Source organism: Hippocampus comes, unplaced genomic scaffold (assembly GCF_001891065.2).
Source record: "Hippocampus comes isolate QL1 unplaced genomic scaffold, H_comes_QL1_v1.1 scaffold59, whole genome shotgun sequence".
NCBI classification, from domain to species: Eukaryota; Metazoa; Chordata; class Actinopteri; order Syngnathiformes; family Syngnathidae; genus Hippocampus; species Hippocampus comes.
Window position 1 is genome coordinate 957,547 of NW_017805406.1, and position 14,859 is coordinate 972,405.

Below are 14,859 nucleotides of genomic sequence, written 5' to 3' on the forward strand. Positions count from 1 at the left end.
TATTGGTTTATTTAACATATGGTAAAATAAAGAAACAAAAACGCAGGAGTTCAGATCGTTTATTACATGATGCGCTCAAATCGCTCCCTTCAATCATCATCCTTCTTTCAACGTAACAGCTATCATTGGCAGGGCGAGAATCGAAGCTGCATCAAAACAGGATTGGACACTGTCAATGTTTTTTTTTTTTTTGTTGGCAAAATAGGCTACTTCTCACATCAAGGAGAAAAGCCTTCACATGTTGTGTACTTTGTTCATTTTAAGTGTTACATAAGTGGGCTTGCAGTGTAGCTTCCTGCAATGGAGTGTGACACTTGCAGAACATCACTTTTGAAAGAACACACCTTACGGGTAATCAAGAAAGCCACATCTGTCATTATCTACTGTACGTCTTCCAAATGCTGAACTGACAGGAAAGGGAATACCAGTCTATTTTTTTTTTATTGCAGTAACTTGTCACCACGAACCAAATAGCCTTCTGAAAAGCAGCTGAGTTAGCTCCTACTGACAGTTTTCAACATGTGTCGAATAAATAGTGAATGGATGTAGCCCAGAGGTGTCCAAACTACAGCCTGGGGGGCCATTTGTGGGCCTCTATCTTATTTTCAGCTACGCAAAGCACATACGAAAAATGACATTTGACACGGCTCGCAAGGTTAAAAAAAAGAAGCAAGCAGAGTGAGAATGGGAGGTAGGGGGGCTTTGAAAAAAATAGGTGCCATTATTTACGAATAAATTGGTTTCTATATTATTGAGCTTTTCTAGATTTGCAAAGACACAAATTAATTACTTATAGCTACAAAATATGGTGGAAAAATAATTTAATTTGAGAAGTAAAAAGAGTTTTTTCCACTTTCTGCTCGGTGTCAAGGCCTGATTTATGAACATGAATGATCCTCAAGAAATTGTTTTAAAACAGGTCAACGTACGACACAGTGCTCTTGTTTTGGTTCTAAATGCGGAGATGGCATTCGGTCGCTAATGCCTTAACACCTTTAACAGAAAGATGTTATGTATGTTTGGGGGGATCCCTCCCAGAAGAAAATGCATCCTTTAATTATTCTATATGCCACCCTCAAATTCAGTTTGGACACCCCTGATGTAGCCATATCTTGTACGTTTATTTTAAGAGCCACAGCTGTAAAAACAAAAACAAAAACAAAAAAAATTACATAAAACAAGTTGCTGAGACTTCAGGTTGTGGGTCTAAGGTGTGACTTTAAGCTAACATATGAGAGAGAGCTTGCTTTGTGGCAGTTGTTATATGTTGGAGTGGAGTGGGGGAGAAAAAAAAGATTCTTTAACTGATAGACTTCAGCTTGGTCCATGGGTTGGTGCCGCGCACCTCAAGCGGTGGATCGTTGTGAAAGATGTGGTTGCACAGTTCTTCCAGTGGCGGTTCAGGATCCGTGGTGGCAAACTGAGCAGCGTCTTCGATTTCCTTCCTCACCTCGACGTCAATTTCCTACAAACACAACACCAAAAGTTAACTCAATCAAGTCGAAAACGTTATATGAAACAATCTGTTTTTGCCGAGAGGCGGTAGTTGCTACCTTCAGCTCTTCCACACTGGCCATGTTGTTGCTGAGCATTCGGTCCTTCAGCAAGGAGATGGGGTCGCTCTTACTGCGCACTTCCTGGATCTCCTCACGCGTGCGGTAGCTGTGAGGGCAAAGATTGGTGCAGGGGTGTTGTGAGCGTGCACTCGAAGAGTATCGTGTAGCATAGTAGTACATACTAGCACAAAGTAGTGTAATTAGCCGTTTTGTGTTTTCTGAGCGGGATTTGAAGAACAACTGCTGGAAATATTTGCTATGATTATATTTTGGCCAAAGCAATTTCCATACTACTTTGACACCATCTAGTGGACTATTGTTTTATGGCCGCTTGTGCAATGTCCTGTTGTGTTGGCGGTCCGAGAATAAGCCTCGTACATCGGTAAGTGTGAAAGTATGTTTCTGCTTCCCTCCCCATTGCGGCTACAAATGGCCCATAAATTACCTGACACCAGGATCACTCATACTGTGACCGTGATAGCGATACGTCTGAAGTTCCATCAGAACAGGACCCTAAAATAAAATAAAATTTAAAAAACAGTGTGACTAAAGAAATGGGGAAAAAAAACAGCATCTGTATCATCATTTAATATGTCTAACATACTTTCCCTGCTCGACACATATCGGCTGCAAACCGAGTTGCTTCCCGAACACAGAGGACATCCATCCCATCCACCTAAAATCCAAATGATTGCAGATGTAATTAACGCATTCAGGGTTGCTGGGAGGTAGCACATTCCAGGCTCTTAGTTTATTTCAATAATTCACAGTCAGGCGTGTTAGGTATCTGATACTACCAGAGATGCAGTCAATTCATCCTATTCCGCGTCGGCTATTTACGTCGCATCACAACATGATAAAAAGCCGCAAAAAATGTCATTCACAGGCATCTTAAAAGGAGCTAATGTTCATGACCAGAACGCTGTTAATACCACACTAGCGCCTGCTGGGAAAAAAAGAAAGTAAGACAGTGGTTTGGTCACATCATGAGATGTCTGTGATCTATAATTGTTAATTCTGACATAAAAGGGCAACAGAATCAAGCGATGACTGACACGTTTGACGAACACTGTAAATATGTCAAAAAGTGTTTGTTGATGATATGCATTAACGCAAGGAATAGAGATGTAGAGGAGCTTTATACCCTGAGACCAGGGATGTAGTCTCCTCTCTTGTAGTAGTCCGTGCTGGCTGCTGCTCGCTCCACCGACGTGCCCATGCCATACCTGTTGTTCTCGCAGATGAAGATGACGGGCAACTTCCAAAGTGCGGCCATGTTGTACGTCTCAAAGATTTGACCCTGTGGAGCACACAAGTTGCTGGAGTAAAACAAAAACAATCCCTGTAGTGTGTGTGTGTGTGTGTGTGTGTGTGTGTGTGTGTATGTGTGTGTGTGTATGTGTGTGTGTGTGTGTGTGTGTGTGTGTGTGTAGAATATTTGGGGAAATTAAGTACAACTCACCTGGTTGGCAGCACCATCACCATAGAGACAGACACATAACTGTTTGTTGCCAAGATAGTTGCAGGCCAGAGCCACGCCAGCACCGAGTGGAACCTGAGAAGTCAGACACACAAGCGCAAAGCTCCAAAAATGTTTTCCCATGCGTTTTGACCAGAGAGCACACATTTTACACAAACACACACACACACACACACACACACACACACACACACACACACACACACACACCTGTGCTCCAACAATTCCATTTCCTCCATAGAAATGTTTACAGTACATATGCATGGACCCTCCCTTTCCCTTTGCAATGCCACCTCTTCGCCCTGTACATAAAAAGAATCCAAAGAATCATCAAAATGAACATCAACATCTCAATACTGATAGTGATATTTAGTAACTGGGATTCACCAGTGAGCTCAGCCATAATTTCCTTTACAGTGCCTCCCCTGGTTAAAGTGTAGCCGTGAGCGCGGTAGGCCGTGATCAGGTGGTCGGACAAGTTGATTGCTGCCTCGATACCAACAGCACAGGCTTCCTGCGAAGAGAAATAAAGAGCTTAAGTCCAACCGGAGGTGTTTATAAATACATGATACGGATATTTGGCTTCATGATTACCTGGCCGTCATACAAGTGACAGAAGCCTCTGATGATCTTCTGCTTGTACAGCTGATCGGCCTTCAGCTCCATTCGCCTAATCGTCTGCAAGGTGCGATAGTACTGCAGACCCTCATCGCGAGTCATCACTACCTCAGTGGCCGGGCCCACGTCCAGTTTGTGGAGGTCGCATTTCTAAGTAGGAACAACAACACGTCAATTACAATTCCAAAGTGCGCTTGGCATTGGCCATTTGTGTTATTTGAAACTAACCTTTATTTCAAAAGTAGCTTGAGTTGTGAAGTCGGCGTAGGTCCTTGCTGACACAACCACTGCAGCGCCCTGAGAACAGGCATTTATATGTTCGAGACTTTGCGAAAATACAAGGAATTTTCCTTTCCCAAAAATTCAACAACACAAAAATCCCATGACTTTTTTTTGTCGTACCAACACGTTACTACGTTACGTGGCACAAAATTACAATCCCCGAGGTCCCACGTTAGCACAGTCAATCCCAGAAAGACATCAAAGGAATAGACGTCGCAGAATGAAAATACAAGAGGCATGAATTTCACATGATCTTTCCAAGGTCGTTTTGTACTTGCCAAAAGGATAGGGTCTTCAAAAATAAAGTCCTCAAAATGCAGGGATGAATGGCAATGAGGCTATTGTTATAGTTTTGAGTAATTAGTGATCAGTAATCAGTGAATAATCGTTTTAATAATGGTGATTTTTTTTCCATATTTGCACAGCCCTAACATTCGTTGAGATTAGATGGAAGAGAGCGAATCTGAATCACAAAGAAATATCGTAGACAGCATTCGGCCGGGTGTAAATTGTATCTTTGTCTGTAGGAGCAGCGTGCAGGCGTAAAACGCGTAGGCATAATCAAAATTCTAAATGCATGAATGTTTACATAAAAAAACCTATCGGTGGGAAAGCATTTGTCAACCAAAACAATTTGACCGCCCTCAGATCTCAGAGGCCAGCTGCCAGCTTCCATTCGGCCTAACAAGGTCAACAGATCGTTGACAGTTTCATTTAGGGTGTGGATATCCATAATGTGGGCTGGAGGTCGATGCAGGATATTGCATTTAAGCCATCGCGATACGAAAACAGTGCACTTACATTTTTTTGAGCACCAGTCCTAAGCACATTACAGAAAAGTGACAGCATCGTTCCTGAGATAGCTTGCCACCGCCCAGCACAGCTACGTCCTTCTGGTCGCCGATGTACTTCCGGTTCCGCTCCATTTCTTCTTCCTCTACTCTTACACTGGTGCCATGGAAGCTTTGCTGCCACCATTTTTTAGCGGTTTGTGTGTGACAGCAAATGTGCATGAAATAAGACAAAAAACGACGATTTTATGAAAAGTTTAATCCTTAGGTAAAATATCTGTGGAGTTGTTTTTTAACAAAAATGAGACCTTATTCACGTTCATATAGGAAAATATTTTTTCAGAAGGCAAATGTCTAATTTTTATGTTTAAAATAATTGTTTGTCATGAAACTTCCTAATTTCTCGAGGTGATTTGGATTTTTCTTAACCAAAATATATCAAAATACACAAACATAAATAATAATAGTAATAATAATAATAGTAACACCACAACATATTTCACTCTTTGAAGTGAATCCATATACTGGACAGTAATTGTTTTATATAAAATATGTATTCTGTATATGACAATTTATTTCGGAATATATACCACACACCACTATCTTCTTTATGAGACTATAGAATCCCAAAATATGGCAATTTCTTCAAACACTCCCGCCCCCATTGGCTGTATGGTGCGTCATGCAGTCAGTGCATGTTTCCGCTGTGTTCACTGGATATATCACGTCAGCATCATCCGAGCCAGACTCCTCATCCCCAGCCCTCGCCATGACCTTCATCGGGACTATTTAGCTTCATGCTGAGTTTGTTATATTCCCTTGAGATTCGTTGATGAAAGCGGACACCTGAGCTGCATAGCGGCGTCACTGCGGCTGGTTTGCAGCTTTTCTTTTCTCGTGCGATCCATGGCCAACATAGTAACAGCGTCCGACACAGTGGCAGCAGGTAAATATTTACATCATATTGTATTCTTTAATTTTATGTTTTCATGAGGCTTTATTGCAGGCTCGCGAATAAAGTCGTTTTAAAAAATCTGCGCCGTGTGCGCGATGCAAACAATAGCTGAATGTGTGCATGACGATGCAGCATGGCCATGCTTCATTTTCCTGAAAACATATCCGATTTAACCATCCATTCATATATTACAATAGACGTCCTCGTGTTTCCTGTAATTTGTTTAATTGTGCTTCCGGAAGGGGAAGCCTTGTTGGAGATTTAAAGGCAAAACGTAGATTACGTTGTTATTGTAATGACGTCACTCTGTCGTCGAAGAGCTTTGAAGGGTGTTGAGCGCATTGACATGGCCCCCTACAGATTAGACTATTATTTTTACGAGCATCCTCCCCCTGCCAGTGATGAAGATGCTGATGATGATGGTAAAAGTTGAAGTCATTGTTAGGCCCTCCACACCCTGAAACAAGAGAAACAGAAGCAGGTCAGTAATCACATTTCCTGTAATCATGTCAATGACTCCTTCAGTGCAGGGAACAGCGCCATGCCCCTATCACACTGAGGTTCACTACCCATTGGAGACAAATTGGCTGAAACTGAAGCCCTCTTTTTACTAGTATTATGATGATAATATTAACCAGATGTTTATTATTGTGTTTTGCAGTGGTTTGAAACAGTTTTGCACCATAGCAATTTATCTTTACATGCTCCGCAATATTCGAACCTCAGTATGCAGCAGTGTAGTTTGACACCACTGCAAAGTACAACCACAGTAATCACTGTGTCAATGTAAATTGTATCGCAAAAACATAAATGTGGATTCATGTCTTATGTGAGTTTGCGTCAACATTATTATTTGGTTTCTGCGCCACAGTCGAAAAGATGGGATTGTGTCAATGTAAATTGTGTCGCGAAAAAATAAATGTGGATTCGTGTCTTGTGTGAGTGTGCGTCAACATATTATTTGGTTTCTGCGCCACAGTCGAAAAGATGGCGCCTCCAACTGTCCCGCTACTTCCCGACAAGAGAAATGGAACAAACAGTCACGGCTCCCCGGCCAGAACTAAAAAAACAAGTGAGTAATCGACATCAACACTGCAGCTGTTGAGACAAAACCAAATGTCCCATCTCTCGTTCCGTCTTGGCGATTATAGCTGCGACAAACACAGACAAGAAGCCCCTGTTGAATGGAATTGCGTCGCCTTCACACTTGGTTGCGACCATCAGCACCAACCCTGCCAGCAAACCAAGTAAGTGTCACTCTTATAGTGTCACATTCTTATTTCATCTGCAATTAACCTCTATTGATTCCCCGCTGATATTTCTACCGTTCAGTTGTGGAGGGATTTTTGAAGACAGATGACAGGATGCGTTTAGCCAAAGAGAGACGGGAGGAGAGGGACAGAAGCCTTGGTAAGAAAGCTTTCTGTTTTCAAGCACAGGTCACATCATCTAATCGTTTCTGTATTTTTCAGTCTCTCTGAAATGGCTTTCGGATTCCTATTCTGACATTTGCCCCTCACTGCCTAATTGCTTTGCCAGTAGGACATTTAGTCTGAGCGCCCTGGCTCGCTGACATGATGAGCTATGTCAGACTTCCGCATCTCGTGTAGCCCACAGAAACGGGTCTCCGCAGATAGCGCTGCATCTTGATTCCCTCAGAAATTCTGGGTTAATACTGAATTGAAATAACTGTGAAATTAATGAAAGACTACGATGTTGGAATGGAAGGTCGCCCTTTCACTCTTTATCGTTATTTTTTGACACGACACATTGGGCTTCACCTCTTTCAGCGGCACGGGAGCAGCTGATCCGGGAGAAGGAGCGACGATCTCAGCTGCAGTACGAGCGCACGGTGGAGGAGCGCTGGAAGCGGCTGGAGGAGCAGAAGCACAAGGAGGAGCTGCGCCGGGCTGCGGGGGAGGGGAAGCGAAGACTGCAGCTGGAGGAGGAGAGGGTCAGCTGAATACAGAGCATCCTAAGAAAAAAAAAAATCACCTGTAATATTTATTTTCAAATGCTAGGGGTCAAAATGATCCAAAAAATGATTTGCCACTTGGAATCTTAAGATGGAAAAAGTGGTCGCTTAACAAAAAAGCTCCACTATGATGCATTTAGGAGCGGCTGGAGGCCCTGATGAGACGCTCTCTGGAGCGCAGCCTAAACCTGGAGAACAGACACAAACGCTGGAGCAGAGGCTTCCATGTTGTAGCAGGTGAGAACGTATAAGCCTTCGCAGGTTGTGGCAGTAACATTAACAGAAGAAAATATGTCATTTGAAACAGCAAACAACGAAGGATGCTTTATTAAATGTATTCAAAATGTTTATGCCACATATGCTTGGTGACTCTTAAGAGTTCACGATTTTTAGTGAGCACTTTTGTTTTGGTCTGATGACTGCTTACAGCCCAGCTTTTCAAAATAAAAATGCCCGTGTAGAATTGAGTGTTCCTTGATACCCTTCAAGACAGGATGGTGTGAAATATCCGCACTGGCATTTGTGTAGCCCCAGCTTACTCAAATGTTTCCTCCAAAACCGCGCCACCCAACGCAGCTTCAAATGAAAAAAAAAAAAAAAAAAGTTCTATGTACCAAAGTGACCGAAGTGCGGGTATCTCAACTCCCATCTTGGTCTCGAAGGCTAGAGCGGCCTCAATCGAAATGTTCATAATGCTCTGCTCTGCTCCACCCGCTGACTTTAGGTGACACTGAGAATGCCTCGCTCTCTTTCTCTGCTGCCTCCACCCTTTCCCATGGCCTTGCCTCCCCTATTCCTGCTGTCAGCGAATCTGGTAATGTTTGGCTCTCCCCAGCCACCTCCACTCCCAAATGTATATTCCCCCATGCAACTGTTACAATTTTATCCCTGCATTTGTTTGCCTTTGGGTGGGATTTCAATGCCCCATGCACAAAGGTAAACCACAGTTATGCTTGCATGTTTTTTGTGTGTCTGGTTATGAATGAAACTCATTTTAAAGGATGAATGACTCGTTTTTGGAGGGATTTCAGAAGTACTTTGTATGCTATGGTTTTGTAAAATGGTCTTAATTACCTTTGATCATCAAAGGATGTTTTTTTTTTTCTTTCAAGATTAATCGCACATGACCCAGAACATAAATGCACACACCAAAATAGACATGGCCACACTTTTTAGAGATTACACTTCACAGATGGCGACAGATGGAATCGGAGGTCATGTGGAGCGGCGAGCAAACAGTTTTTTGTTTTGCGCGTGCTCAGGATGATGTTGAAGTTTGGGTTTCAGTGTTAGAGCGTGTCAGTTATATACTGTAGAATGTGTTTTTTGCATTACCCTGCATTCGGCACTCATTTGTAAAATAAGGATTTGGCACATACCACTCCGGATGCATCTGCTAGACTCGATTTGGCAAAATGAGTGAAATTTCAAATGGCTGCTTTATAAATGAGAATGTTGATGGTTTTGCTTCTGCAAGTGGCTATAAATGTGACACTTTGCAGACAAGCCTCCACTCCCTGATACTCCTGAACTGATATCGATCTGCTGCCATTTGATTTCATGAGCTTCCCCTTTTGTGGTCATGCAGCGCCTTGCAGCCCTCGCAGGTCACCTTTGTGCAACTCGCGGAGCCCCGCTGATGCCCACAGAAACGGACTAGTGGAAGGCTCTCGGTCCACTCCCAACACCCCCAAGGTTAGGCAGGGCACATGCTGACATTCGGCACCTCCACTTGTCACCTCTGTGAGAACAAACAAGTTAAAGCTCTCTGTTCCTTTCAGAAAGAGCGTCTGCGAAGGGAGAGGAGAACTGCCTCCCCGGGTGGTTCGTATTTAAAGAGAAGATCGGAATCGCCGGCGAATGTCATCAGACAGATGACACCTCCGACTACCTCCAAGTGAGATCATTTTGCTGAGATATGAAATTCCAAATGTTTTCGAGAAAATATTTTTCTGTATTTTTTGTCAAATGTATACCCACAGATTGGCTTCTAAGACACACATGCAGTCTCCCATCAGTGTCCACGAGTCCCACCACTCTCCCACTGGACCTCGGCCTTCCACGAGTAAAGCACAACAGGGTGAGGTGGTGGGAAAAAATCCCGGCCATACCCGCAGTGCAGCTGACGTATGCAAAGCCGGATCATTTGAAGCCGTCAAAGGTGACGCACCTGAGAAAAAAGAGGACCCTTCCGAGAAGAAATCAGATCATAGCACTCAAAATAGAGAGAAAAAAAGAGGTAGATGGTGATTAAACTTTTGAACTCACGTATGATTTATTTATTTTTTTTTAAGTCTTCTTGCATCTACTCAACAGAATCATCGCCATGCACGACCACAGGGAAGGCAGCAACCGGGATAACCAATGCGGAGGAGGCTAGCAAGGTGCTAGCAGAGCGTAGACGCCAGGCTCGGGCACAGAAAGAACTGGAGGACAAAAAACGAGAGCAAGCGGATGAAGAAAGGTAAAAAAAAAAAAGTTCAATTAATGGCAGAGTGGATTGAATTTGTATCATGTGCCCTGCTGTCAGGCTCCGGGAACAGCAGAGCAGACAACATGTGCAAGAGCAACATGCGCAAGAGCAACAGCAGCCTAAGGCCAAGGAGCCTGGGGAAAATGGCACAAGTTCCAACAAGGCAACACAACAAGAAGACAAACAGCAACAGGATGTGCAGGAGAAGGAGCAAACGGGCACAGAGGTAAGAGATTATTGTAAATCATCCTGGATGGCTATTGCTCAAATGGACCTTATTCACCAAAATGTTTTCACAGATGTCTTGAAAAATGTTTGCTCTCTCCTGAAATCTTTTGCTCAATATCTTCAAAAGAGAGAAAAGGCGAAAGTTCAAGCACATGATGAAGCTGAGCGTCAACGTCAAGACCGTGAACAGCAGTCGCAACAGGAAGAGGAGGAGAGGCAGCTGAGAAAGAAGGTCATCGCAAAACAGGACAATGTTTTTTGTTCACGGCGCTCCACGCGAAACACATACTTACACGTTGACGCCTTTTTGCAGAGAATTGAGGAGATCATGAAGAGAACGAGGAAAGGGGAAGCTGATGTGAAGGTACCATAAGAGACTTCCTCTCATACAGTCGCCCTGCTGCCTTCAAACACCTGCTCATGTCACGATGTCATTTTATCTTCTGTTTTTTTTTTTTTTTTACTTTATTTGATTTTCTGTTGATTGTGTATTTATTAAATTTGATGATGGTACTTTGGTTTTGCGTCCTATTTGTCATTGAATCCGAAGGACGAACAGGTGGAGACCAGGTCACCACCAGGTTAGTATTGATTTAGGTAACATGCAAATACTTTGGTCTGCTTCTTCTGCTTACGTCAGCCCTTTTTGTATGCCTCGCAGCCGTGTGCATGGCAGCTATCTATTGCTACGAGTTGGCACATTTTTAAAAAAAACAATTGACTTTTTCAAAGGAGGTTTTGTTTTCTGCTTGTTAGCGGGAACATGCAAAAACTGCCTGCTTGAGTGATTTTCAGAAAACTGGTCGTGGTGGTGCATGGTCCCAGAAAAAAAAAGGTATTAAAAACTACAATATTATTTTTTTCATTTTCATTTATAAGTGAATGATGCATGATAAATCTTGGCAAAATTGAGCCAAATGCATCAGGTGAGTAAAGAATTTGGTGCTGATCCAATTTGGGCGTATGGCTTTTGCACAGTAGTGAGCGCCATTCTGTCCATTATTTCTAATTTTCCTACTGTATGTATATAATCTGTCAAATGCGTGCTTTAGCTGAGATTGGCTGCAGTTGAATCTCGCCTACATAATGAGCTATGTCATTGTTCTAATGTTAGCTCCCACACTTTTAAATCCCGTTGCAATGAGGAGCTATTTGGCTCTATTGTGGATTATGTCATTTAATGGAGTGAGGCGCCATGGGAGCTGGCTATAAAAGATTGTGCCCTTGACATTATCTTTCTACTTCTGCTCCAGCTTTTTACAGACACATTACTTCAACTGTTATGTATTGTTCACACTGGTAGGTTGAAGAATAAGAGGTTTGTTTCGACAGTCAACTGAAAGACTAAATCATGCAGTTTTGCTGCATTTCCTCAAATACCAGTGGATTATTTGAACTAATACAAATATTTTCAGATGGGGGTTGCGGCTGCTAGTCACACCGATGCCCATCTGATGGACAGAATTATTTCAATATTACAATAGGAAGGGTGTTTAAAGTTGGACGTAGACCATGCGACAATCAAGCACACGCGCTGAGCCATTCGCACGTGACCTGACCCAAAACTAACAACTTGATGAGGTTATTGTTCATTCGCCTTACTTCAATTCCTGCTCAGTTTCAACGTGCATCGTTGGCCCTCTCTGTGTTGCACTTGCCCTGTGATTGACTGACCAGCAGTCCTGGGTGTAGACTGTCCTGTGCCTGATATCAAAAGGGGATAACTCCTGAGGCCGTGGACAGAAGAACCGGTATAGCTGGAGACAATGAGACATCTCTTTGGATAGAAGTGTTTATTTGTTGAAGCAAACAATACACCCGGCAGAAGGATAGAGAGAAGACCTCTGGTGGGTGATACAAAATTTAGCGGGTATGCGTCATCCCTTATCACCAGTAGCGGGATTTGACTCAAATCCAATGCAGTTGATGAATGCCGGGCAGTTCGAATGAAGTGAAGCCCACAGTGATGTTTGTTATTCTCCACAGGAGAGTTAAAGACTGTCGAAAGTAAAGCTCAGGAAGACTTTAAACGGTGTAAAGAGCGGGTCACAAGCGACGGGGAAGGGAAGAAAGAAGCTACAGCACAGATGGACTGTCGGAAGCATGTTGAAAACAACGCTGAAGCGATGCCAGCTCACAGTGTTCCTGACTCGAGAATGGACATCAGAAAAATGATAGTTGCAGATGAACTGAACAAGGAGGGTGCGGATGATCCCCGACTAAAGGAGAGGGAAGTGCAAATGATTCCAAACAAGCAGCTGAGAATCAAATTTAAAGACATGGACCCATTCACAAAAGAACCAACCAGTGAGGCAGGTAGCATGGTTAAGCAAAATGGGAAGCATGGAGCAGTCACGAGGGCAGAAAGTATCTCTAGTAGAGGTCATGTGACAGCTGAGGTAGACAAACTGAAAGCGGCGTCCTCGGCGGGGGGACCCGAAAGACAAGGACCTCGACAACCATCCGCCATTCATCTGGAGCCACCGGAGGTGAGGCGGTCTTCTGATGAGGTGCAGTCCATGGACATCAGGTGAGCGATCCCCGACTACAGGAGAGGGAAGTGCAAATGATTGCAAACAAGCAGTCGAGAATCAAATTTAAAGACATGGACCCATTCACAAAAGAACCAACCAGTGAGGCAGGTAGCATGGTTAAGCAAAATGGGAAGCATGGAGCAGTCACGAGGGCAGAAAGTATCTCTAGTAGAGGTCATGTGACAGCTGAGGTAGACAAACTGAAAGCGGCGTCCTCGGTGGGGGGACCCGAAAGACAAGGACCTCGACAACCATCCGCCATTCATCTGGAGCCACCGGAGGTGAGGCGGTCTTCTGATGAGGTGCAGTCCATGGACATCAGGTGAGCAACGCTGGTCTTCAAATGAGCTCAAATAAAATCAATGATATTCTCAGGCATTGAATTGATTGAGATTAAGCAAAATGATTTCAGAAAAACAATTATTGTTGGCTCGCAGAAAAAGTCTGCTCGGGCGAGAGGCAGCACATCTTCAAAGACAACCACAAACAGTCCAGTTGCACTCAATCCGATACCCTGAGAATCAAACCTGATAATTTTGTGCTTATGTTCCAGCCCAGCTTCAAAGGAGGAATTGATTTCCATCCCAGAATTCTCGCCAGTTAATGAAATCCAGCAATGCAGCTTAAGTAACACCCGGGCCCTTCAGGACTTGATGGACCTGACAGGTAGCATCACATGCTCCAAAAGGACCTCTGAAGGCAACGTCGGCGACTGCAACAAAAATCTGATCCAGGGGGTCGTCAGCCCCATGTCGGACTCGAAGCTCATCGGGATGTCACCACCCTCCTCGAATCGACTTAATATCCACTAATGCAACCAACGTTTTCTCCTTTAAACATACTAGAGCTGGCATTTAGAAAATAGACATCTGTACCAATACATTTATGGACAAGAGCCATAGAAACTGACAGCTACTAAAATTACCCCTAGCAATATTGCAATATACTAATCACATATAGCAGATGTGGATAACGGAGTAAGGGTGGGCCTGTGATTGATTGGCAAGCAGTCCAGGGTGTATCCTGTGTTTCACCCAAAGCCATAGTCTTAAGACAATTTGATGTGATTTTCTTATTGAGACGTCAGCACTGTAAGTGATCGATGAAGATGACGCTGAAAAAAAAAAGATGTTTGTTGCAAACTGGAAGGAAATTTGAACTTGGATTGGCGCAGCAGTGAAAGTGATTTGATCTTATTTTAAAGGTGAATTTGGCTCAATGAGCACTTTCAACCTTTCCTCTAATGTTTTCAGAGATTTACTTTAAGAAATACGAAAATTTGTCAACTGTTGAGGGCCTTGAAAATGCTTGCACAACCACGTTTAGGTTTTTGTGTCTAAATGTAGATTCATTTTGGAGTGACCTGAAGGAAGAGCTTTGATATCGCAATTCTGTGCTACCACTGTGCTGACATCTATTTTTTTCCCTCTGTGCAATGAGGTTCAGTGTGCGACCTTTAACACCTGAACATTGTATGCCCAAAATCTTGTCCAAGTCACATTGCTTAGCACATGTAGCCCAATATGTGTCAACTTTCCACTCTCCCCTGCAAGGGGCTTTAGAATCCTTGTTGATAGATCAGACATTTAATCTGCTGCATAGAGTGGTTTGGAATTGGCTTGATTTATTTTCAGAACTGAATTTAAAGAAAACATTTAATTTGCAGACACATTTTAGCGGAAATAGAACCATATCGGCTCATATTTCAAAAGGAGTGACTTTTGTGACTGTTGAGTTGTGCATGGTTATCATGGCCAAAAATGATCAACCCAATAAAATATAAAGTCATCAACACTGTTTTTTATTGTTCATACATGATTAGTCACAATTCCCCATTGGCATATACTGTAAATTGGATTCTTGGAACTGGAAAACGTTTGCAATCCTGAACGAACCCTGACGAGAACGCAACAACATTCGCTGCCTTTGCAAGCACTCGCAATTGTTCGCCGCTCAGTGGGATAGGG

General features: G+C 43.3%; 2 protein-coding genes and 1 long non-coding RNA gene across 7 annotated transcripts; 1 reads left to right on the forward strand and 2 right to left on the reverse strand.

Moving 5' to 3' along the window:
• Nucleotides 1-43: 43 nt before the first annotated feature.
• LOC109517947 (pyruvate dehydrogenase E1 component subunit alpha, mitochondrial-like) lies at nt 44-4,865 on the reverse strand. Its single transcript, XM_019873480.1, has 11 exons — nt 4,738-4,865; nt 3,883-3,951; nt 3,631-3,804; nt 3,424-3,550; nt 3,247-3,338; nt 3,019-3,111; nt 2,701-2,856; nt 2,161-2,232; nt 2,002-2,069; nt 1,554-1,662; nt 44-1,465 (listed from the first exon to the last, which is right to left on the reverse strand). The coding sequence occupies exons 1-11, from the start codon at nt 4,783-4,785 to the stop codon at nt 1,301-1,303; spliced, it is 1,173 nt and encodes a 390-aa protein (XP_019729039.1). The 5' UTR covers nt 4,786-4,865; the 3' UTR covers nt 44-1,300.
• Nucleotides 4,866-5,376: 511 nt separating this feature from the next.
• Nucleotides 5,377-14,684, forward strand: map7d2a (MAP7 domain containing 2a). Of its 5 annotated transcripts, none has more exons than XM_019873474.1 (17): nt 5,378-5,673; nt 6,662-6,754; nt 6,834-6,929; nt 7,015-7,092; nt 7,473-7,636; nt 7,798-7,894; nt 8,382-8,471; nt 9,246-9,352; nt 9,439-9,554; nt 9,640-9,896; nt 9,974-10,121; nt 10,188-10,356; nt 10,486-10,590; nt 10,672-10,722; nt 10,909-10,939; nt 12,345-12,888; nt 13,446-14,684. In XM_019873474.1, exons 1-17 carry the CDS (start codon nt 5,634-5,636, stop codon nt 13,702-13,704), a joined length of 2,445 nt encoding a protein of 814 aa, XP_019729033.1. In that variant the 5' UTR covers nt 5,378-5,633; the 3' UTR covers nt 13,705-14,684. The 5 variants fall into 5 exon arrangements, with proteins under 5 accessions (XP_019729035.1, XP_019729033.1, XP_019729037.1 ...); XM_019873478.1 differs by having other exon boundaries at nt 5,380-5,673; nt 13,215-13,538; XM_019873475.1 differs by lacking the exon at nt 5,378-5,673 and adding an exon at nt 6,080-6,163.
• Nucleotides 5,888-7,546, reverse strand: LOC109517950 (uncharacterized). The gene is made up of 2 exons (XR_002168632.1): nt 7,464-7,546; nt 5,888-6,139 (listed from the first exon to the last, which is right to left on the reverse strand). It is a non-coding gene; the product is annotated as an uncharacterized LOC109517950 (long non-coding RNA).
• Nucleotides 14,685-14,859: the final 175 nt, after the last annotated feature.